Source organism: Clarias gariepinus, chromosome 9 (genome assembly GCF_024256425.1).
Source record: "Clarias gariepinus isolate MV-2021 ecotype Netherlands chromosome 9, CGAR_prim_01v2, whole genome shotgun sequence".
NCBI classification, from domain to species: domain Eukaryota; kingdom Metazoa; phylum Chordata; class Actinopteri; order Siluriformes; family Clariidae; genus Clarias; species Clarias gariepinus.
In genome coordinates this window covers 24361511-24387664 of record NC_071108.1, presented here as the reverse complement: position 1 = coordinate 24387664, position 26154 = coordinate 24361511, and the positions used below count along the sequence as shown (strand labels likewise).

The 26154-nt window shown below is 36.1% G+C and overlaps 1 protein-coding gene across 2 annotated transcripts in view; it reads right to left on the bottom strand.

Moving 5' to 3' along the window:
- The window catches only part of LOC128530426 (dedicator of cytokinesis protein 3-like), a 78879-nt gene that overhangs the window by 29020 nt on the left and 23705 nt on the right, over positions 1–26154 (bottom strand). For both annotated transcript variants that reach the window (XM_053504376.1, XM_053504378.1), the window contains exons 12-26: positions 21666–21813; positions 21487–21575; positions 21245–21370; positions 19352–19476; positions 16942–17104; positions 16466–16572; positions 12190–12361; positions 11031–11128; positions 10826–10909; positions 10557–10657; positions 9009–9090; positions 4662–4832; positions 2398–2590; positions 453–580; positions 183–332 (exon numbers count right to left, since the gene is read on the bottom strand). In XM_053504376.1, the coding sequence (XP_053360351.1) occupies positions 183–332; positions 453–580; positions 2398–2590; positions 4662–4832; positions 9009–9090; positions 10557–10657; positions 10826–10909; positions 11031–11128; positions 12190–12361; positions 16466–16572; positions 16942–17104; positions 19352–19476; positions 21245–21370; positions 21487–21575; positions 21666–21813 (1937 nt within the window). The remainder of the gene's footprint in view (positions 1–182; positions 333–452; positions 581–2397; positions 2591–4661; positions 4833–9008; positions 9091–10556; positions 10658–10825; positions 10910–11030; positions 11129–12189; positions 12362–16465; positions 16573–16941; positions 17105–19351; positions 19477–21244; positions 21371–21486; positions 21576–21665; positions 21814–26154) is intronic.

The following is a 26154-nucleotide window of genomic DNA, read 5'->3' as shown; positions in this document are numbered from 1 at the left end:
TATTATAATGACTATTCATTAAGCCAAACTCAATTTTTCCAGCTTAGCCCTTTTAAAAACATGGATCCTTATTACCTGAATAGAACAGAAAAGATTCCAAGATGTGGATTATGATAAACGCTGCTGAACAGTCATCAAAAAGCAGTGGACAAAAGGGGTGAAAGCTATTGAGAAGAGCTCACCGTTATCTCAGCTGTGCACTGGGGACAGCGCTGATTTCTGCTGTTTTCCACTGCTTGGCTCTTGCTCATGATGGATAAGAGTGTTTGCAGGAGTACATCTAATAAGCTCTCTACCATCATCTCCACCTCATCCTGAACACACAAAGACTCCTAAAAGAACACAAAGAAATGGCACACAACACAGTAAAGTGTGGTAATAAATGTATACCAGGTACAGTAAGAGTCTATGGTCTATAAAACATCCTTTAGTAGCAGGGTGTGTGACTGTACCTGAGCACTAGTGTTGAGGATGGAGAAGATGCTGCTTAGGATTTTGGCACACAGCAGTAGCTCTTTTTGCTGTCTCAAGTGTAAGTGAATGTGATGAAGTACTACGGGAAGTAAAATACTCCGAGATTCTGCAACAGAGACATGTTGTGTGTATGAAAGATTTACTGTACTGTATATGTAGTGCAAGTATTAAGCTTTTATTTATGAAATCTTCAAATGTAATTCATGAAGGTCCATTAATTTAGCATTCATTTTTGCTTCTTCAAGTCTGCTTGGAACAGGCTGCATTGGCAAGAGGCTAGTCTAATAACTTACTATAATAAACACTACAGTATACCACAACACATTGGAACTTGTTATTGTAAATACTGCATTGTAGCACAGTGCATAGTAACTTCCAACAGTAAAACTACAGAGTACCACAGTGCATAGTAACATCCTCCAGTATAATAAATATGATAAATACTGCAGTATATTACAGCTTGTATCTAGTACCGCAGTGTCTAGTACCTTCGGATGATAAATAATGCAGTATATTACAGCTTATAGTAACTTACCACAGTAAATCATACAGCATACTAGTGTTTAGTACTGTAATTTCCTATAATAAATACTACAGTATACCGCAGTGTATTGTAACTTCCTATAACAAATACAACGATATACCATACTGCATAGTAACGTCCTCCAGTATAATAAATACTACATTACACCACAATGCATAGTAAGGTCCTATAATAAATACTACAGTATACCACAACACATTGGAACTTGTTATTGTAAATACTGCATTGGAGCACAGTGCATAGTAACTTTCAACAGTAAAACTACAGAGTACCACAGTGCATAGTAACATCCTCCAGTATAATAAATATGATAAATACTGCAGTATATTACAGCTTGTGTCTAGTACCGCAGTGTCTAGTACCTTCGGATGATAAATAATGCAGTATATTACAGCTTATAGTAACTTACCACAGTAAATCATACAGCATACTAGTGTTTAATACTGTAATTTCCTATAATAAATACTACAGTATACCGCAGTGTATTGTAACTTCCTATAACAAATACAACGATATACCATACTGCATAGTAACGTCCTCCAGTATAATAAATACTACATTACACCACAATGCATAGTAAGGTCCTATAATAAATACCACAGTATACCACAATGTGTAGTAAGTTGCTATTATAAAAATATACCACATGTATGGTAACTTACAGTGTATGGTAACAGTGGCTGATTCATTATGGTATTTCATAGTTTTAAAATCTCTCGTATACTGTAGTCCTAGAGTGTACAAAAAGATTAAAACTTGTCTTAACTCTTGACTGGTACATGTACCATGTATATAATCCAGCAGCTCATTGGTTGGATGTGTTTATTCTGTAAGATATAAGCCCCGCAGTGGCCCTACAGTACATGAGAATCCTAAATTATTTTCACCATCCAGTGTCAAGGTCCACAATCATACTGTAGCCTTGCCAGAAGGTTTCTAACTACATAATTTCGGCAACAGTTATACAGTTTTGGCACTGCCTCCTGGGTGTTCCTAATATCTGCTGTTTCTCAAAGCTAGATCACTCATCAGTATACTAACAGAGGTTAATATTCACCCATAATGCCTATAGCAGAGGTTGTGCATTGTCTCATCTCCCCAATCAGTTCCCAGACCATCTATTCAGCTACCCAGAAGACTTTTTCATTGTCTTCTCTATCTCCTTCTTGTGCCTTTACTACTGTAACTGCTACACTGGGCCTCCTACACTCTTACATGAAATTGAGTTAGAAGAGTACTTAATGAGCATTACTCAGTAAGCGCTACTCCTTCGTCAACTTGTCACCTACTTTAACCACTGCTGTACACTGAACCATCCTTGGGGTAATACCATGACAGAAGATAAAAAGACTGCCAATCCCAACATACACATGTCCTACCTGGGAAGTAAAAAAGCCTGCTGTCCACAGTACGTGATATTGACTGGAGTTTAACCACATCCATGGACTGACCGATGTCCACAGTGCTTGGCATGCTTGCTAGTGTCCCTCTCACCAGCTCAGCCACCTCCTGCACCGTAAACATCTGCAGCAGCTCATCAAAGATGTCTGGAAAACTGGTCAGTAATGTGGCCTGAACAGGGTAGAAGGAGACGTTTTAACATCTACAGTAATGTGCCATTAGGGACATAGATTAACTTAATCTTCTTGTTCTATTAAATCCTGCATAAATTCCCTAACTAGAATTTCTTTGGTTCAGCTTCAGAATAATATGCATATAAACAGTTTGACAGCGAAAAGAGATAAACACCATTTTCAGAATCATTTTGCTAAATTATTGTCTGCAGGCACACATGGTTGACTACAGGAAAACATTTTAGTAAAACTTTTTTAATCATTATACAGTATATTCTTCTTTTCTGAACTTAAAACTAGGATTTATATATTATTCTAATTAAAGAAAATAGGACAACCTAACTACTACTAAAACATCCTAACTACTAAATTACTATTTTAATGCATTTGGGAGCCATGATGCACTTCAATATTTATCAAAGTATCATACTGAAAGAAAGAAAAAAGCAGTAAGAGTAAAAATCAAGAGGAGTGCAATGACTTTGTATACAAGACACATGGGATACATACAGGATATAAAGGAAGCAGTTGCTCTGGTACAGCTGGTTATGCCTGCTATGAGCTGTTCTCCAATTGGGTTTTCCAAACTCCATTGTACAATTTAGACCACAGACATATCTCTGTACTGTGATAGGGTGCAACCATTGAAAACTAAAGTGAATTACTGTATATACTTTCACACACATACAGTTACCAGCCACTACATTAGAGACACCTTCCTAGTACTGGGTTGACTCGCTAGTGCCTTCAGAACTGCCTTTATTCTTTATGACAGAGATTTAAGGTGCTGAAAACAATCCGTACAGATTTTGGTCCATATTGACCTAATAGAATCAGGCTTTGTTGGCTGAATATTCATAATGCTAATCTCCCGTTCCACCACATCTCAAAGCTGCTCTATTGAATTGGGATTTGGAGACTGTGGAGACCATTTGAGTACAGGACATAGTCATGAAGAAACCAATTTGAGAAGGCTTCAATTTAGCTTTTAACATGGCATGCTATCCTGTGGTCATAAAGAGATTGACGTACTGTATTTAGCAACAATTCTCAGTTAGGTTGTGGCATTTAAACAATTAATGGTTATGGGCGCAAAGTGTGACAAGAAAATATCCTTACACCATTACATTACCATGTAACTATAGCATGTAAAATAGCATGAACTATTGATACCAGGCACAACAAATCCATGCTTTTATGTTGTTTATCCCAAATTTTGTCCCTACCATATGAATGTCACAGCAAAAATTGTGACTGATCAGAGGCAACATTTTGCCAATCCTCTATTTTCCAATTTTGGTGAGCCCATGCAAACTGTAGCCCCAGTTTTCTGTTCTTAGCTGACAGGAATGGCACCTTGTGTGGTCTGGCACCTTGTGCTGCTGTAGCTCATCGCTTCAAGCTTCACCATGCTGTGCATTCAGAGATGCCCTTTGGCATACCCCAGTTATAATGAGATGTTATATAAGTTACTGCTGCCTTTCTATCAGCTCCAGCCATTCTGTCCATTGTCCCCTGACCACTGGCATCACCAAGGATTTGTTTTCCAGAGAACTGCCACTTACTGAATATGTTTTCTTTTTCAGATCATGCTCTGTAAACACTAGAGATAGTTATGAGTGAAAGTCTCAGTAGATCAGCAGTTACGGATACTCAGATCAACCCATCTGGCAGCAACAACCTTTCCAAGCTATAAGTCACTTAAATCAACTTTCTTCTTTTTACTCAACCATCATTAATATTAATACTAAATTGCATATTTTTATTTCCACAAACACAACTTCAGGCTGATTTACTCCTTGTGACAAAACTGCTGAGAGAATTGAGTTATAGCATCATTCAAAATTTACACCATATAGGCAAATTAATTTTGACACAATGTTGACATTTAAGATTTGTGCTTTTTAACATCCCTGTGATTTAAAGAATCAATGCACAAAACATTCTGTTACAGTTTGTAATAATAAATTAAAAAAAGAAAGAAAAAAACTATTTATATATTCTAAAATTATCTCTCATGACACTGAAACTTTATGATCAGGCAAATATTACAAATATGTATGCATTACCTGTGTGCAGACAAGTGTCTCAGCATTTCGTCCGTCCAAGCTGAGCAGAAAACGGATGGATTGGAAGAGTTCATGAATGCTGGCTCTAAACTGCTCCTCTTCCATGCCGCATGTAGCCCGTGAGTATAGAGAGCGAGACTGAACAATAAACTTAAACAGGTATTCCAGTGCCTAAAACCCACAGAACATGTATGCACACACACACACACACACACACACACACACACACCACATTAGAATATAATGTTTGACTAGGACTTTTATTTAGTTTTTTCTTTTTTTTTTTTTACAAAAATCTGTTTTTATGTCATTGTTCTGGTAATGTGACAGTAAAATGTCCCACTGAGAGCCAGAGCGCACTTTGCCTGTGGCTTTAGCTTGTAGTTCAGCAGATGGTGAGATTTCAAAGCATGGTCTATACATATCGTATGAAGATACATCACCCCAATAAAGATTTGCATTCAATTTAAACACAACTACATACCTAATAAAAATCCTGTTAACTCTGAAATGACTGAGCCTTCCTGAATCTGTGTCAGTGTCCTTGATTATAAGAACAAGTGCCCAAGGCTTGAACTGGATAGCCACAAACAGACGTACAAAGTGTACAAAATTGTAAAAAGTGAACTTTCTTTTTCCACTTTAAGTGGCCCGACCACATAGTCTTGCTTTTAAAAAAACAACAAAATTCCGTATTTCTTTCCCCTCAAAGATTGAACTAAAGCATGAATCATTCAGCTGATAATAGAAAAAGGATTCTTATTAGACAGCAGCTTCAAAAGTCACCTTTCCCTTGGCCACATCATGTATGTATCTAGAAAGAAAGCAGTGCTCGCCCCCACTAAGGCTAAATTAAGGTAAGCCATCTAAAACCTCTTCCTACTCTTCCTGGTCATTGTATGTGGATAAAGACAAACATGAGATTAATGTCCTCTACATTATTTGTATTTGGATTATAGATTAAATACATTTCACTATTAAGAGTTTCCCTTTTTTTTTTAATCAGAAAATTTCCAGCTGTTTCTGGGAACTATGACAAAGTTTCTGTCATAACTCCATATAACAGTATCACAACGTCTTCAGGATGCCAACACACTACATACTGTAATCTTCAACTGTTTAACAGTTTCATTCAATTCCAATCCATTTATCTGCAGTTTATCTAAACCGTACAATGCAGTGGTCGCATTTGACAACATTTAACAACTGGGTATATATACAGACACAAGACTGCATTCTTCAGTGCTTTAAGTCGTGGACGGGGCCAAACCAGGCAGCAAACTCCTTAGGACGCAAAAAGGATAAATGTAAGCCCGCTGCATTGTGTTGTTATTTATTTTCCAGGAAATTTTAAACTGCATTACATATCACAAGAAAATATATATTAATTTGAAAGTAAAATATTCAATAAACCAATTTCATTTTACTTGTGTCGTCAGCTTAGCGAGCAAGGTCTATGCTCGGTTTTAGTGAATGAAAATTTAGCTGGCTAGTCAGAGGAAAAAAATTTTTGAAAATGAAAAAAAAAACAAAAAAAAAAAACAAATGACATTAACAATTTTTTTACCGGGGCTGTTTAAAAAAGGGCCACCAACAGTGAAGCTAATGAATTGACTAAGAAGATTCAACTGAAAGTTTGGCAACAGCTACATAAAGTATGATTCGATTGCTTCTGGGGATGCTAATGCTTAAAATCCCTTGTGTGTGGTGTGTGGGGAGATGCTAAGAAATGTGGCTAGGAAGATTTTAAGTTGCAAGTTACTTTAGCACTATGGAGACTAAACATCCTACTCTGAAGGACAAGCCAGTAGATTATTTAAAAAAATAAAACGTTTAACTGAGAAAGTCAGAAGCAGATGCTTTACTGATAGATTACTGTCAGGTCTGTGGTATGCCTCCCCCTCTTTCTCCATCATAAGTCCTTCAGAAATATGTTAACTACAGACAGACTGTGTAGTCAAAAAAGGTTGAGGACCCTTGCTTTAAGATATGCATGTATTGTATTTACTTTCACTTCTGACCATGAATATGCCGGAGTACGCCATGGTAGAAAAAATCACCATAATTGACAGCACAATTACTGCTCACAACAAGTTGCAATGTGACAAAGATCAAAGAGTACATATTTCTTCACCGACCTAATTTCTAAATACATTTTGGACTGTATCTCCTCGTTTTCACTTAAGGTTAATGTTTCTTTTACATTGCTTTTGCTGTAAGTCTGTATATCAAGCAGTGGCGTTAGCAAGTTGCTAGGCTTTATAAAGACAAGTTGTTAACTTTATATGACAATTTTTGTTAGTGTATTTAAATGTTACCATGCAAAAGCAGACAAATGGAGAATGTGTGGGACGTCCACTGAGTTGGGCTATGCTATTCAAGTGTGATAAATGCCAGTTTGCTTATGTGCACTGACAAACTGCACAAATTTAGAGCTCGTTGTATACATGTTTTGATAAATGAGCCCCCAGGAGTGTTAGTCAGGAGCCGCTATGACATAGTCCTCAAGCAAACGCTTGCCATTTAGTTTCTCCCACATACGACGCATAATCCATTACCAACACCGAACTGTATTTTTACATAATCCATCATAGCACTACTTCATAATAATGCCCTTGATTGTCAGTCATGTACAAAATTCATTCACCATTTATTTTACCATGACGCTTTATCATGGTCACCCAACAGGAATTTTTATTTGGAAATGTTACTGTATGAGAGTGAGAACACAGGTATTAAATTACTTTTAAAAGTTACAAAAACTTGTAATAATACTTATAAAATTATGCCGAAACAACTTCGACTACATGACAATGAGATGATGTTGAATTCTATCTTCAAAACAATATTTTTTAATAAATTTTTTTTATTATCTCCCAACTGAAATACAGTTGTAAAATGCTCATACTGATTGTAGGTTGCTTCATGTTTTTCTTTTCTCCTGCAACTAAGCTGATGGCCTGAGCAGGACTCTAATGCCAGCCTTGGCGGTGACTGTGCTGAGTGCTTACAACTGGTCCAACAGGGAACCTGTTTTCCAGCCTAGCAATGCATTTACCACTTTGTCAAACAACAAGCGCCACAAAATACATCCCACATATTAAAAAATACTAAACAAGTATGATTTATCTAACCAATAAATGGAGAGAGACAAAAGTGGGGAAAAAAAGATTAATGTTGAAATCCATTCTGTGAAACCAGATGTTATGCAGTTTATATAGCAAAGCACAAGCAAGCTACATGTGATGGTGCCGTGTACAAGTATGACATGCCTAAATCCTAAACAATATAATTTGAATTGTTCACTGATGTTTTCACCTTTTTTCTGTTGAATTACTTTTTGTTTTACTTTTAAATAAAAAAAACTTCTCCTTTGCCTCTTGCTGCCGCTTCGATGATTATCTGCTGCTGTCACTGACAATGACAAGAGCCATGATCCACATGAGTGTATTTTTTTTTTTTCTAAAGATAATTCAACAGAGAAAACACTCAAGAGGTGCAGGAAGCTATTGTGTTCAGCTGGTTCTCTAATTGGGATTCATAAACTCTTATACTCTCTCATAATTAAGGGACCACAGATCAATATGCAGTCGAATGTTGTTCAAACGGATGTTAAGCGCCATAAATGTTCTTTGTAAAGCTGCTTTGTATGCTTGTTATTCTTTTCAACATTATTATACATGGGTCATTCATTTAGCATTATCTCAATATCTTAATGGGGTCAGTGGCGGCTTAATTGGTTAAGGATGTGGGTTACTTGGTTACTGATAGGAAGGTCAGGGGTTCGAGCCAGACTTTCGCTGAGGAGCCCTTGAGCAAGGCCCTTAAGCCTATCTGCTTCAGGGGTGCTGTATTCTGGCTGACCCTGTGCTCTGACCCCAGCTTACCAACTGGGCCATGTAAAAGGATAATTTTACTGTGCTGTAAGGTACATGTGACAAATAATTGAATCCTAATCTTAATGTCATTTTATCCAAATCATTCTAACTTTCTGTTGTTACAATGTGGTGATTTGGATGGCTAAAGTCACCATAATTGCAAATATATTCCTGCTTTTGAGAGTCACACTTGATCCAGAGCCTATCCCTAAAAAATGGATTCAAAAACACAGCTCAGAGGAAGAATTAATTTCATTTGTTAGTATTTTTCAAATGCTGTTAGCTAACACTGACTAGCCAGATAACTACCTAGCAAACTAATGAGACTTACCTGTATTTATAGGTTTTTCAGCATAATTCTACAACACAATCATTTATAGCTATTACAATATAAAATCATTTTTAAGAATACACATGCATGAGCACATAAGTTTGGGATCATATACACATGATCAAGCAAGCGACTGACCCTCATAGCATCCTGAATGTGGTCCTGTCGCACAACCTCCGCAGAGCGATCCATGTACCACTTCAGACAGCGGATCAGCTCTCTACACACAAACACAAACATTTTTAATAATAATAATAATATGAATAATAATAGAAGATAATTCAGGAGCAAAGCTGGGGTCAATTTAGAACTCAACAAACATATATGTGTAAATTTGTGACTCTGGAACTGAATTGCGATTAGATTTGATTCAAAAGCACTTTGATGTCTGATTTGTCTTAGATAGCTACATTTCTTACAGACTTTAAAGTATTAAAAACAATTAAAGTGTCTCATAAGCATTGAAATGGTCTGTGATTTCTGATGATTGTTTAAATGTCATGTCGCATACCCAAAGCCATATTTTTCCCTACTAATCTTATGCTTCACACTTCTGTGCAGTAGATGTTAATGCACAAACTGCACATAAACTTAGAAGAAGACGTGATACTTTCGCAAAATGCAAGTATTTGCAGAAAATGGGGTATGTATTCACTGCAAAAGAAGGACATTTGTCCATTATTAATCATTTAAATCTGTCTTAAATCAAAGTTGATGTGCATATACAGTAAGTACACAACAATAGAGTAGGTTTTGGGCGTTTAGCTCTACACAACCCTTGTTCCGTGCAAACATGCATTCCGAATTTCAGCTGAGACAAATATTGCATAAAGTTTTTACCGTCCCACTGAGCCAAAGTCGAGTTGGTATCTTTCAAATTTAGAGTGTATTTGGTGGAAACTCATTTTTCGAAAATAGGTTAGCCATACAGCTAGTTCCAGTTAGCCATACAGCATCTTCAGGGATAAAAACGAGTTAAATTTGTTGATGTGGAATTTTTGGCCCTGATTATTGGTGTGCAGAGCAGGAGAATTTATAACAATCAAAATCTTTTGTAATGTACTTAAATGCACATCACTTTTGATAAACTTTAGGTTTATCTAAATAATAATTTTTTTTTTAAACAATGCTGAATTGAAAACTGACCCTTTAATTCAGTTAATTGAATCAACCAACAAAAGACAGATTAAACTGAACAGCTCTATCTGGAATCAAACAATTTTAAATGTTAAACAGTCTTTCAATCGTCATTTCCAAATAAAATAATGACTACCACTTTTCCACATTTTTACACTAGTCATGTAAACTATTTCTAAATAATGGACAAATTTGCACTTCCTATTATAACGTGTGTTCGAGCAGTGGCCGTGTAGAGTGGATGATCGGAAAATATTTGTTTAACGAAACTTAATACTATTCTCACTTATGTATTCATTTATAAAATTTGACACAGTATCGCGATGTGGTATCCTTGTCTCCAAAAAAGCTACGTAAAATTTTCCCAGGACATCATCTGTGTCTTTAAAAACGTGCTCCACTAGAAAAACGGATGGATACGTACAACAGACAAAAGTGAGACGACGTACTACCACTCTACGTGGCCGCTGCGGAGAGATTTTCTGAACGCACTGTAGAACATCCATCATTAAGTAATAGCAGTGTAAAAACCTGAAGCATATTATTTACTTGTAGGCCAGTGCTCCTGCAAACTGGTTGTGTATGTAGGCGTCCATAACTGGGCGAAAATGGTAATACCGTGGATCCCTGAGTAGGTTAATGATGAACACCTGAAACATACGCATACACACTTATAGAAATCAGAATTAAACACTTATGCTCTTTTATTAAATATAAGCAGACTAATGGTTCTAAAGTCAGGAGACTATTCAATACATTGACATATTCATCATTTATAAATACAGTTGAGCCAAAGAAAAAGTTTCATTTTTGTATACCAGTGACTGAAATACAAGTGGCCCATATTTGTCAATGTTGTCATCAAGGAGAGAGAACAGTGTATCCAGTACATCCTGCAGGAACTGCAAAAGCACAGAACACACCGACAAACTGGGATATTAGTATGTGAATATACAGTATATGCAATAATTGTGTGTGTGTGTGTGTGTGTGTGTGTGTGTGTGTGTGTGTGTGTGTGTATACCTTTACGATTTCCTCTCCATTAATTACTCTTAGGCGGCCAAGGACGTCCAAAACTCTCTCCGGATTAGCTTTCCATTTTAGCAGAGTCAGAAGATCCACTGTCCGCACACAGAATGAAAAAGAGTGCTTTAAATGAAAGGGAATTACACTTCTATTGAATTACTTCACCACTATATGACAACCACTGGCATGTGTTTATGTACGTGTTGTGAACTGCTTTTATTGGAAAAGTGGAATAATTCTTCACAGGAGCGTCTTTAACTACATCTCTAAAGTAGACTATTCATGGTAACAGGATAGTGCATTTTCAAGTCGAGCCGATCATTCAGCTTTAAACAAGGTCTGAGCAAAATCTAATGCTTTCAAATCAATGTTTCCTCTGAAATGGTACCATTTGCATCATCTGTATTTCAGTAGAGATGAAATGCAGCGAGTATGGCATCAGGCAGAAATAAACCCCGAACAGAAATGCTTGCTACAAGATATTTGGTGCCCTGTTAAATTTCTCCTAACTTTTAGACAAATTAAAGCTTGAGCTAGTTCTCAAAAGCATAAATCAAACTCACACATCATTAAAAATATAAGACTTTGTGATTACAACATTTTGTAGCTTTGCAATCAAGTTTTATTCCAAGGGATAAAAATGAGTGGTGTTTAAGTCAATCCAGGATGTAGGATAAATATTCTTGTTCACACAATCTTTTATAAGCACCACTTGCACATTACAGGAATTCAGCTGGGAGTTATTGCCACATTACCATACAGTCCTGACCTCATCCAAATCATTTTCACATTGAAGGAATTCCTGGGAGGCCAGCCTCTGATCATGGCTCTGGCATATTGAGAGAACTTTCTACCTTGGTGGTATCCAAGCACTAGTAAAACACTGGGGTGTGTCTATTAGTGTAACACTTATCTATACAATAGCAGGATTATACCGAGAAATAAAAGAAGTTTTTACTCTCATGACTGTGTTTTGTTATTCTGCACAATCAAAAGTCTCGGTTTGACTTGAACACCCCTGATTAAAAAAAAGCAGCACTGACTAATATAATTAGCCTAATAGTTGGGAATCTGAAATGAGTTAGATGTTTGTGTGTGTGTGTGTGTGTGTGTGTGTGTGTGTGTGTGTGTGTGTGTGTGTGTGTGTGTGTTTTACCATTTTGTGTGAGCTTCGTTGAAACCAGTATGGTGCTGATGCTAAAACTCTCTTTGCTGCTGCGCTGAAAAGGAAATGAAGCTGGAATAGCCGGATAAGTGTTTAGGTCTGCCTTACTGCATGGCATACTCAGATACAGGCCTTGATTGGTGAATGTTGTGTTCTCATCACACTAAAGCAAGGGAGAGAAAGAAAAAGAGAGAGAGAGAGGGAGGGAGATGTTCAGTAAGCACATTGTCATTCTCGATACATTTATTTCGTATGTTGTACAGTTATATTAACTTGCTTATCACATTTATCTGTATGTTAAAATACTTAATACTGTTTATAATGCACTGTCATCATTTAAGGATTCCACTATCTGGAAGAAGATGAGTTCTACAGTACCTTGCTGCTGTCCTCTCTAGCTCATTAGGGATCTAAATCTAAATGTGGATCTACAGCTTTAAAACCACTTTGTGAAGAAGCCTGTTCATTAAAACACTATGAATAAATAAATAAAGAATTAAAGTCATTGCATTATGTGTTAGATGTTTTGTACATACGCAGTAGCAGGGCACATAATACCTGATGTAGTAAAATCAAAGGTTACATATTTGATTGCATTATTTTCTTACCTTCACAGAAAAATGATATGAGATATGTTACAATGTTTTCTTAGCAATGTCTACTCCTAATGTCTACAGATACAGTAGACCGACTTAAATCCTCTGGCGTTTGCTCAAGCTGAAGACAAAACAGTAACAGCTCTGATTCATTTGAGTGGGAATAATATTCTCTACTGATTTAGTGATACTGTACGATGTCATACTAATACGATTTACTGGATTTAACGGAATTTATGAACAAGTCTGTGATTAAACATTTATCAGGTTTCAAAATCTAGAATTTACCCTCAATTAATCTCATGTGCTTTTATGTGTCATTCCTAAATTGTATGTCTCGCAATATTTTATTTTCATTTCCATTACTTTAAAACAACTACACAACCAACTGCACTTATTAAAAATAAACAATTATTGGATTTCAGACTTAAAGCTACAGTGGATAATTGTTGTTTTTTTTCTCCGCATCCATTTCCCACCCATCATTGTTAGAGCACTCCAACACCAACAGCTGCCAACAAGGGAAGGTATTAGGCTGCACATGAAGCCATCGCACGTGAAGCTGCCGACTACATCTTCTCGGACTGTGGCTCACGGGTCATTAGGGTGCAGAGTAACACGCTCAGACGAAAGCACTATCTAATCCCTTCCGCTTGCGTGAGCTCACACATTGGCTAGTGTCACTATGATTGATGTGAGAATGCGGGTATGCCATCCCTCCCCCTTGAGAGGAAGCGCTCCCAATCTGCTCTCTCTAGGCTCCTGGCTACGCATGACTGTAGCATCACTGTGAAGTGAACGATAACACTGCACCACTCAGTGCATAATTTTGGTTGAAAATGAAAAAGGTGACAATTCAGTCACAAGAGAAAAAAATATTTATAATTCTGATGTTCCTGGGCTGCAGTGAGTCACCCTGACAAGAGACAGTGTCAGGGGAATCAGATCAGAATTGCAGGGAATCGTGTACGCCTACACATGCCAGCTAGGGTATAGCGAACGTCATCGTGCACTAATTTTACCCACAAAAGAAGTCCAAAATACACCATGACTGGCAGGACTGAGCAGCCAGAAAGAGCAATGTGCGAGTGTAAACAAATCAAACAGGAGTGAGACAGGAAGAGAGTCTGATATTATACTACATGCATGAAAACAAGTCATTTATGATAAAGAGTTTTAACAAAGTAAGACATTTATTTTCTAATTGGGTTTGAAACTAGTGAATTATAGATTTCCTTATTCCTATTCATATTCTTTTATTTTTAGGTCACAAGCAGTTGTCTAAGCATTTCACTGCATATCGTACTGTGTATGACTGTGTATGTGACAAATAAAATTTGAATTTGAATTTTGAATTATTATTAATAGATGATTTATGCTTCCATGTTAAATAAAAATGGTTGAAAATCTGTTTAACATTATGCTACTCCACTACAGTGTCATTTTGATTAAAGCCATGTCATTACCATTTCGGTAAACCAAGTGGTATGCATCTTGCCATTCAGAACACACTTTTGAACTGTGTCTAAATGGGTGCGTTTGCAGCCATGGCTTTAATCGAAATGCAGGAGGACAGCACAGCAGAACCCACATTGCAAGTAACACACTGCACAGAGTATGAAATCTTAAATCCCCTAGCTTTGAAAACAACTAACATGCCTAATATGCATGTTCAAAGACATGCATTGTAAGCTGACTGGAATTTCCAAATTGCCTGTAGTGTATAAGTGGTATAGACACATTGGAGTCCTCAGCAACACAATCTCCCCCTACTGCAGCTATTGCATGTGTGAAGCTGTAGTCCATTGCAGTTTACCACTGGTTATGATGATTGGAATAGATAGATATTTATAAGGTTTACATGGCACCAAGGATTACATGTTTTCTATCAAAAGTGGAGTACCCAGCTTGTATAGTACTCATTTGGAAACTGCACACCACAACACAAAACTAACCTGTGCAATATCTGACTTGCATGGAGAAATATTTGTTTGTGAAGCAAAAAAGTCAGTAAATTAACAAACAAATCATAATCTGTTGAAAATAAATAATGTTTGTGGAACTGTTAATAAGTCAATGCTGCATCCTCACGCCTATAACCTCATTACAGCCTTACTGATATTCAATACAACAGCAGGCCGCCTTGTGTGATATTGCTTAATTACAGTTCATCTGGAAAATTTTAAATATAATGAGACGTTTATTAACTTTTATAATTTTATATAATAATAAAATAATAATAATATATAATAGTATAATATAATATATAGAATTTTATCTTTTTTAATATTAAAAAGTACAATTCTCATATATTTTAAATTCATTACATGTAAAGCAAAATACTTTAATCCTTTCGTGTTTTAATTTTGACGACTGAGGCTTACATCTCATGAAAATCAAAAATTCAGGTTCTCAAAATATTAGAATATTTCCTAAGATCAAGCGTAATGCGGATAATTCATTCCAGAAGCTTGCGTGTTTATCAAAACACTCGTATTTCAAATAAAATTTCCCTCATAAGAAATAATAGAAACTCAGTTGATTTGTTCTACAACCCAAAAATATTCATAATAAAACCTGTGGCACTGCTGAGACATTATGGAAGACCAGGTTGCTTTTATATCAGTATATCTTTACTGTTGGCTCATGTTCCTCTTGACAATACCCCATAGATTCCAAATGGGCTTCATGTCAGGTGACATAGCTGATCAACTGAGCAACATTGATATTATGGTCAGCAAACCAGTTTGTGGTAGTTTTGACATGGTAGGCAGCTGTTATGTCCTGAAGGAAAAGGTAACCGGCATCTTGATAAAGCTTGTATAGTGCTTTAAATTGTGGCTCTTGAGGCACTGACTGTAGCCTCACTCTATCCTTGGGAAACTTGCTCAAGATCTTGTATCAGCTTTGCTTCCTCAGATTTCCAGTCACCCCGTTACTTGTACAACTTTTCACTTTACATGCAATGAAATTGATATTATATGAGAGTTTAAAATTTCTACAATTTTAAATGTAATAAAATTAACCTTTTTACAATTTTCCTATTTTTCCAGATGCACTAAATATAAGTCTTCTTAAAGACTCAACTGGCAAAATCCAGCAAGAATACTTCATTAATGTTCTTGCACACATCCATACTGTACATCTAACTGAGAAAAACAAAAAGGGTGAACCAAGGAAACATTACAGAAACACGTGATTATTCAAAAAGTTTCATAACACAATAGCTTCAGGCCTTAAAAACAACACAAAACAAGAAGTACTGAAAACAGCTCATCCATTATGCTCAAAATTCAATCAGTTTAATGTTCTGCAAACACATATGCAAATCAACTAAATAAAAAAAAAAAAAAAACCTTATTGATATGCAATCTTCTTTTTTTACTTAATATGTTTAACCCAGTGTTTAAGCGAGTAGAGTAAGTGAAAGAAAGACTGTGGGTGAGATATTTGCATGAATTAATTTAGTACAGTGTTTAATGCATTCAAGTCGTTCTAATAATTCATGTGTAAAAATCACAGTTTTTTATTTTTTTTATTTTACTCAACTAGTGCAATTTAGTTTTAGCTAACATTACCTGTTTTAATAATTGTCGTTGGAACATATACACAATTATAATAAGACAAAGGTGTGTGTGTGCGTGTGTGTGCGTGTGTGTGTGTATGCATACCTTATACACATAAAGCTCATGGCACTCATCCCCTAAGGTTGTTCCATCCTCCCTCATTAGTGGAGTAAAAGAGAAACCAAACAACTTTTTCTCTCCTTTATCTTTAGCTAGAGGCAAGAAAAGCATAAAAGATTATACATACCTGACACAATGATGTCATTCAATGTGAAATATGATACAATAACCATACAGGTGTTCTGACTAAATTAAGATTTGAAAGGAATGTGTAATAAAGCAGTGTGCAGTGTAATAAAGGAAAAAAGCTTTACTCATAGACATTGCTTTTGACTATATTCTTTGTTGCATGAACCCATTTTGTAATAACTGCCTGTGGAAGCTGTGGAACTGTCTGCACAATGCAATGTATAGTGTACAGGTTTTACAGTACATCATATTGCAAAGAATATTTAACTGCCACAAATTTTTTATTTTAAGTATGTGTAGCACGTGTGATGTAGTAAATTGGCAGTACGTACTAGAGCAATGTCTGAACTCGAAGCGTAGGTGCGAGCCACGGAAGCGCTCAATAGGAATGGCCAGTTTCAGGCTTTCACTCCAGCGAGGACTGTTATTGTGATACAGGACAAAGGAGCAATGCTCACTAACCATCGGCTCTCCACAGCCCACACTAATGCAATCCTGAGAGAAAGGGCGACAAACAGATTTTATATATATATATATATAAAAAGGAGCTTAAAATTACTGGACACAATTAATTCCTTTATTTCTCTCTATAATCCCCTGCTACACTAACTTACTTATCCCACTTTCACTTGTGCTTGGATACCATCAAGGTAAAAAAAGTTGAAGTTTTATCAGTACGCCAGTGGCATGACAAGACAGCATTCTTCATGTCTGAAACGCTGGCCTCCCAGGAACTCTTTTTAATGGCTCAAACATGTGAAAATTACTCCAAATGCAGTTACAAGGGATATGGCAATGACTCCAGCAGTGTTCCTGTAATGTGCAAGTGGTGTTTGTGAATGATTGTGTGTGCAGTTTCCACAGACAGATGTGTCTCTTCCGCAAGTTGGCAACAAGTTATCCGTCCATTTTGAAGAATCAGGCATTCTACTCGCTGAATGTTCATGGAAATAACATTCATGGACATACAGCTTTCTTTAAAACATTTGTACCATTCCATTGATTTAGTGTGGTGTAGAATCTCATCATTGTACTGTACTTGAAGCAGTTGGTTTTATAACTTCATTCCCGAGAAATGTCATCACAAGTCCTGGTTTGACTTCCACGCCCCTCACAGTTGGAATGAATGGGTAATAGTTACATTAATAATAATAGTTACTAACTATCTAAAATCCATCATTAATCAGACAGGTGACTGTCATGACTAGACTGTCAGACTGTCAGTTTAAGATTTGAGACAAAAATCGAATATTTTAAAGAGAAACAGAGCATGTCAGACTATTTAAAATCACTGTGCAAAAGAATCGCTAAAGATTTTACAGTAACATGTCTGTGCCCCAGGCTTTCTCATCTGATATCAGAGCTAATGGACCTCACTAATGCTACTGTAGCTGAATGAGCACAAATCCCCTTAGCCATGCTCCAAAATCTAGTGGAATGCCTTCCCAGAAGAGTGGATGTTATTAAAACAGCAAAGGGGGATTAAATCTGGAATAAAATGCTGAACAAGCACAAAAGCACATTACTGTTACGACTATAGATTATATAGCACTTGCATAAAATGTTATAAATAGAATATAGGGTGGTCAAAGCTTGGGGTTGCAGAAAATTCATTATTAGTATTATCTTTTTGGTATTGTTTGCACAAAAATTAGTTTGGAACTTCTGCTCTATAGCAGACTTGTCCTTTTTTTTTTAATTTAATACAGACAGTACAGTACAGATTATGGTTGTTTGCGTTTAAAATAAGCCAACGTAATAGCAATGGTGATGAAGCTGGTACTGCTAGGAATCGCCAAGCAATAACGGTGGAGACAAAAGTGAAACTAATTGAAAGAATGGCAGAAGGTGAAGAGATGGCAGACATTGCTCATTCTTTTAAGTCAAGTCAAAGTCAAGTGTTAGAGTTTTTAAATGTAGACAGTTTCTGCAGCATCTAACATTTATACTTTGTCCTTAACTAACCATTGAGCTGATTCTTAGTAACCTGTCATGTATTATACCATTAGAATCTACGTAACCTGAATGTGATATATGATGGATGATAGATGATGTAATATTCAATACAATTCAATATTCAATAATATTCAATACAGTAAATCCCCTACAGCACTAACATGAATTGTTACAATTGTATTACATTTGTTACAATTATGAACAAATAGACTTAAAAATGAACTCTCAGAATGGAACTCATTCATACTTAGGTGACTTCCTGTACTGAATCATCCCTAGCTCTATCACATTCAGTTTATGTGGACTCTTATAGCACAGTATAGACTCGCATGGCATGTTACTGAGAAACAGCTAGATTAAATGTTGCAGTAATTGTCTAAATTGTATCTTATAGCTAACATTTTAAATTATTTGTTAGCTATAATAACATTGCCTGCACAACATTACAGCCGTAAATATTCTATATTTCAAAGTTTCATTCCTTTTTATTGTGCACCAATGTAGATGCAGATTATAATTTACAGTATGTGAAAGATTTTAATATGTGAAACAAAACATATTGAGAGAGGGAAAAAAGAGAGAGAGCAGCTTACTTTCTATTGTCGCACATTATTAACAGCATTTCATAATGTGACAAAATGTCTGTCACATCTAATTATTACTGAATGTGTCAATCACAGCTATACTAATTAGACCAATACAAATACACAACAGCTCCGATGATTACTGTGTTACAATATGAGAGTTTTTAAAAGGTTAAATCATGCATGTTAATGTAAGACTTACTTTTAGTATTTCTCCATCTGCATACAGCACGTACACAGTCACCTCTATGTTCTTCTGCACGCTTTTGCCCCCTCTCTCAAAGTCGCCACGCTCAAGGGTCAGATATATATCATTTCGGCTGTCACCTGCATTCGTACACGCAAACACATACACACAAATAGATTTAATTATGAAACGCTTCCTATAGTAAAAAATGAATGAACAAGCAAACAAATAAACAACAACAATAATAATAATGATAATGGCCTTTCTGTTTTTTTAGTTTGATCTAGACATGTACAGTGTACTGTATAAAAGTGAAGGAATTCAAAAACAAAAAATAATAATAATCAAATAAGATTTAAAGAATTAATCAACTGATTGTTTATTTTCGTTTAATTGCATACTTAAGAAAAGTAATATACAGTGATGCAATAACTCAACATATCAACATGTCTGTATAAATAAATGAAAGGCTTTGACTGTTCATTGGTCTGAATGCTCTCTTTCAATGATATCTTTAAAATTTCAGACAATGAAGGACCCAAACCAGTCTCGGAAAAAAAAAAAATTAAATGTCTGTCCAGCCAGATTTAATTGCAGCATCATGCAAAACTAGATAAACAGAATTTAATGAAATCTTGCCAGTCCTTCAGTATTTGACTGAAGTTAAACCTGCACCATACTGAAAACAGCATAGTGAAAAGAAGAGAAGTTATGAGGAGCAATGTGGCAGAAGTTTTGAGAGCATACTGCACATGCGCCCAACTGTGGGTGCGTCTTAAAACGACCGCTAATAAGCTACTTGCTTAATGTAAACAAAAACATGCACTAATAGATATTAATCAATAAAGCTAAACTGAATACTTTTATTGGTATTAGTTAATATTTTTACATCTGAAATAACAGCGCTGACGTGATATAAGTAAATTTTAATGAGTGATTTTAGAACAAAACTTGATCTTGATTCGATCTACTTTTTCAATTTCTCATCTGTGATTCACTCTGAGATTACGGAACAGGAAGTGTATTTGGCTTATTTTGTATTTGAAGTACAGTAGAACTTAGCGTAATTAAGGCATAAGATGCTCAACCTTACAAAATGTAATATTTATAAAATATTTCTTTGTATTAATAAGTTAGGCAGAGAATTCTGCCATACAGAAAGACACTAAGCAAAAGAAGGTGGTAGTAGGTTTAATAGCTTTAATAAAGCCACCTGTTCTTGTCATTAAAACTATAAAAGAGCAAGCTAGTTTGGCACTAATAGCTTCACTTTTTGCTATTTGGCTTACTGTCACTATGGATTTTGCAGCATACAAGGATTAACTGTGTATAAATTGTAAATCTTACACTTTACTAATTTCCATCCTGAATCTTTGATGTCAAAACTTGTCTCTACTGTATGCATGTGGCTTAAGCTCTTGTCAAATGAAATATAGAAATAGAAACGAATGCTGTGCTGATCAGAAAAATCATGTCTGCTGTGCCTAAATATATATTGGAAGTCAAACTTGCAGTACATAAAAGCACAAAAATGTTCCATACATCTCCTTTGCATAAATCCCTGTACCAAACTAAAGTTTTTAAAGCAAAGATATTTGAACAACATTACACACACCACTTTAAATAAAACTGTGTTTTTCCTGTGGTCTATAGCAATTAATAAATGTACATTTTTAAGTGGCATGGGGTAACATTTACCTTTAAAAGCAGATCATTTAAAATTTCAAGATTTCTAGATTTTACAGAAAATTAAAAGGTTTCATGTAAATTATAACTGAAGATTAAAATAAAACTTCCTTAACAAACTCTTTAAAAAGAAAAAAAAAAAAAAACCCTGCATATTATGTACTTACTTAAAAATGGCAAACACACACACATACAGTATATCCATCCATCTGCCACTCCTACCTGGCATAATGATATCAGGAAATCCGAGTTTACGTGTAAGAGTCACAGCCCCATTGAAGAGCGTTTGATTTTCTCTTCGCAAGGCATCTAGATCACCACGGAAGAGCTGCAGAGATACTATTAGACCTAAGAATTAAAAAAAATGCAAAAAAGAGAATTTTTCAGTCTATGTATTTGAGTTCGCTATGGGGCAACACATCTTCAGTAAATGGCATCTGCCATAAATGTTCCCCACAAATTACCATAATTGGTGCTTGGGGCTGAGTATTTTGTGCTGGACTTTCGGATGATGTTCTCGTGGATCTGATACCACTCACTTTCATTGTTACAGCTACAAAATAAAAATAAATATTGAACATATGAGCACAGTTCCTATCAGAACAAAACAGACTTGCATGTGCAAACACTTGGACACACTCACGTGTAGATTTTTAACACAAAGTCCTTTTCTTCTTTTGGGTCTGTGATGGAGCTGAAGACATCACTCATGGCCAAAGCAGCACAGCCATATGGTCTTCTGTACTGTACATGTGGGGGCCCCTTCTTTGAGTCATTAAGCAACATACGACCTTTACAAACAGAACAGATCAATCACGATGAAACATGACATATAATAGATCTAAAGCATGGAGTGAATGTTCAGGATTTGAAACACTGCATAATGTGTTTTTGGTTTTTGGCTCTGTACTACAGTACTTTTTCTTTTTCAATGATTTAACAGTTTGTTTCAAATGCTTATATGGTGATACCAGCAGAGATAATGGACCTTTTTATACACAATTAGCAATTTATGCATGCTGAGTTTTGTCTCAGCCAGCTGTAATCTGGTACACCACTACTGCATGCACAAGAAAGGGAAGGTGTAAGGTTTAGAAAACCAAACAGAAGACAATTCCATTAAAGAGACTATTCTAAAGTCAATCTATTACTACAATTGACACTTTTAACAACGGACACTATCCCAAAGTAGTATCTTCTTGTTGACACTGTATACAGTATACAGTACAAAAAGATAAGCTTAGTCAGAATCCATTACACATCACTTATACCACAATAACTTCTACCACAATAAATTTTAACACTACATAACGTTAACACACTAACACTGATTATCAATTATATACCAATAAGTTATACCCACTTATATCTGTGGAGAGCAAAGGCCAGTCTGTCCCATAGAAAACCAATGTGGCACAACTTGCTAGATAAGTCAGTGCTGGCAATGCTGACCATGATATAAAGGCATAGAAACATCCAGAAAGGCGAAAGAACATTCAAAGCACCACAGCAAATTATGCATGGGGCTCAGCAGGCAAAGAGCTCAAGGCCACTGACCCAGACTCCAAACTCAATAGATCTGAATCGGATTGACTACCCCTAGTCTGATCCAAGGAGGCACCAACCCTCAACCCACAGTACCCAAAATATCCGCCACCAATGTCCTGGCAACAGACACCCTAATACATCCCCAGAGGGTGTAATTCTACTTGGCTTGTAAAATGTTATGGTTTATCATCATCTGATGCTGATATGGTGGCTGATTCGTGCATGTGCAAAAAAAGGCTTGAATGAAGAATGATGCTGTTAATTGTTGATAAATGCTGATCCTTCCTACTGGTAAAAGTAAGTCTAAAATGTTCTCCCCATGTTCTCCCCAATTGGTTTATCTGCCAGTTCCCACCCACAAGTCAGTTCTCCTCCATGAGCCAGCTCTCCCATATGGCAGCTACCAACCATACTTCCTCTAAGGAAGCCAGCCAGAGCACCTTTCTGACCTGCTGCTTATTCTCCAACAAAGGGTAGTGTAAGATTCTGAAGAAAGCCCTATCTGCACTCTTCTGCATGCATTAGGTCACAGATGCCCATGACGGTTAGTGTTACTGTAACTGACAGGGGAGAGCGTGTTTGCAATACATTTCACCCAGAGATCCTTGGCTCCCTTCGCCATTGTCAAGATTTAATCCTGATCTCCTGATGGTAGGGCAAATGATGATCTGTTGTGCCATTTGAAGCCAAGTCTAGGAAGATTGATCACACAAGTCCTATGATCTGCTGTTAGCTTTAAGTAATTCTATTAATTTTTCTAAAAATGTTTATCCTAAAAGACCAATAAGGAAACCAATGGCCAATGAAGCATATATAATGCTTCATTATATGGACAGCAACATCAACACTAAAAAAGTTGATGTTTTTTTGTAGTAAAAAGGATTCTTTTTTTTAGGCTATTGTTCCTATTTCCAATTACAACCATGCTCAAAATCATTGGTAATGGCTGAGACTGAAAAATAATTGCATCTCAGGATGACACTACTCCAACACAATTATAAAAGTGAAATTCAATCTACCTGGAAAATACATTCACGTCTGATAAAAGCATTTACATATTTAAAAAAGCAACAGCCCGAGAGATTAAGTGACTTAAGGGCAACCCTAAGGTTTTGCATTCTATTGTGTAAGCATATGTACTGTATGTTAATGTATGTCACTAATGAAAAGCGATACATTTTGTGTATTGTATTTCATACTGAAACGCAATGCATCTGCACAGATTGCTTTTAACCGCAGATTACAATCACATTTACACACATTAAGCATTTAACTGTTTCGAAAATCCCTTGCTGATTAAAGAGAAAGCAACAAAAGGGCAATGGAAATGGAAGTCATGCTTTTCAGAGTGGTGTATTATGTCGCTAATGGAAATGTGTGTATTGTATTTCATGTTTTTCTTCACCCCCCCACCGGTCAAAATATTTTTTGTTCTAATTCAGTGTCTTCTTTATAAAGTAGCAATACATCTCTCCTGTCAGAATCAAGTAAAAGCGGGATTCATTTACTTATGATCCAGTGTTTAATGCCTTTTACACATTCCTTAATTTTATCTGCCATTTTTAAGCATTTCGAGTTTTTTTTTTTTTTTTAGGAAAATGCCTAGATATCAGATCAATGACGTTTTATCAGATATCAGATCAATTGTTTGGGTTGGGTAAAAGAGTCCAATTATTCCATTGACTATATTGACTTCTACACAATTATGCATGTTAGACTAGGCTTTTCAGAATTAGAGAGCTAATGTACACTGCCTGGCTCTACCAGAGCTACTCTTTCACATGTGAATGAATCTTGACATTATCGTCCTGGAATATGCCCATTTTTAAAACAATCTGTATATTTAATAACCTGATCATTTAGTACATTCAGCTTATCATCTAACTTTATGTTGTCACATAACATTACCGAGCCTAGACCTGACCAACTGAAGCACCCCCAGATCATTCATAACACTGATCATGCATGAGGGGTGCATTGCTTCATGTTCTTCCCTTCTTAGCCCGATGCTCCATTGCTATGGACAAAGGTCTAAATCTGCACTCATCACCTTTTTTCATTGCTCCAAAGTCCAATCTTCATGCTCTCCAGTGAATTGAAGCCTTTTGTTTTCAATTAGCCTCAACAACATATGGCCAAACAGCTGTTTGGTTCCAATCGTTTGAGTTTTTGTGCATATGGACATGCTTTTACTTTCACTGTTAAACATACTTGTGATTTCCCATGTCAATTTTTTATAATGCAGTGTCACCAACTGATTGCTGATAACAGTCATTTTTTATTTTTTTCTCTAGCGATGTTGACGCTTCACCACTATTCTTTTCATTTTTTAATAATGTGTTGAAAAGTTCTTGGCCAAATTCCGTTAATGTCCCACAATCTCCTTGATGCAGACTAATACTTTGACCCTTCTGAAGCACAGTAAGATCATTTCCACAACCAAGAGATGCATCTTCATCAGTTAGCGTTAAAAGGATTGTTGCCAGCTTTAACATATTAATTATTGCACTAATCATCCAATCAAATGCTCTTACAGGCACTATTTTGGCCAGGCATGGTATATTACCATAACCTAGAGGACTAACCTCATTTACAGTAAAGCTGTATCATGCTCTAGTTCAATCAAAATCTATTAAACATAGCCATTATCAGATATCTTTTATTTACATTAAATAGAACAGATTTAGTATTAGATAAAGTGCCTTACATTACACATGAATTTGCTTTAAGTCTTATACAGTAGTATAGTAGATCACTGACAGGTTAAGTGTTTTTTTTTTCTTAGCTGCCAAATGTGGGTAGATAGCACATGCCCTCATTACCACCTTCTATTGTGGCTTTTAAAAAGAGGTGCAGGCTGAGCTGTCAAGATGTCTTCCTGTCCCTGAACCATCTCATCTAGCTGGCCAATTGGTTGGGTATCTTGAAACATAAATGAGAATGCCAGAGAAATAGAAGAAGAAGAAAAACAGGCTGTCTCACAAAGAAAAGCTGATGTGGCTTCTTTTCTGTGGTGGCTCAGGCTTATTCAGAGAGAGACCATATTTAAATTTGTTCAGTGAATAATTACACTTCTGACACATGCCATGTGCATGTAGTATACTTATAATAAAACACTAATCAGGCTATTGCACAAATGATTAATTTGGGGGAAATGAGAAGCTGAATTTATCCTTATCTGCAAGAATGACTTCCCTGCAAGATCCTGTCAGGTTCCTCAAAACATCTACACTTCATATGTGAAGCACCACAACCAAGAGATCACCTTTCACAGCCTGTCATTTAAGATTTTTTTTTTATAGGTTTTAAGAAAGCTACATTTCACAGCCTTTACATGCAATCTGTGTTTTATAGTGTAGTCAACAGTGCTGTGCTACAGTATGATGAATGTGCTCACCCAAACCTCTAAAACAACAAACCAGTCATGCATGATGCACATAATCAGGTCATACACATCTTCTACAGTGGAAATGGGGTATTTTAAAAGCTATATTTCAATAAGGCAATACAGTTTGTGTAATGTAAAACCATATTGCCAAAAGTAAGCGGACACCTGGTAATCAAACCCATGTGTGTGTTGAACA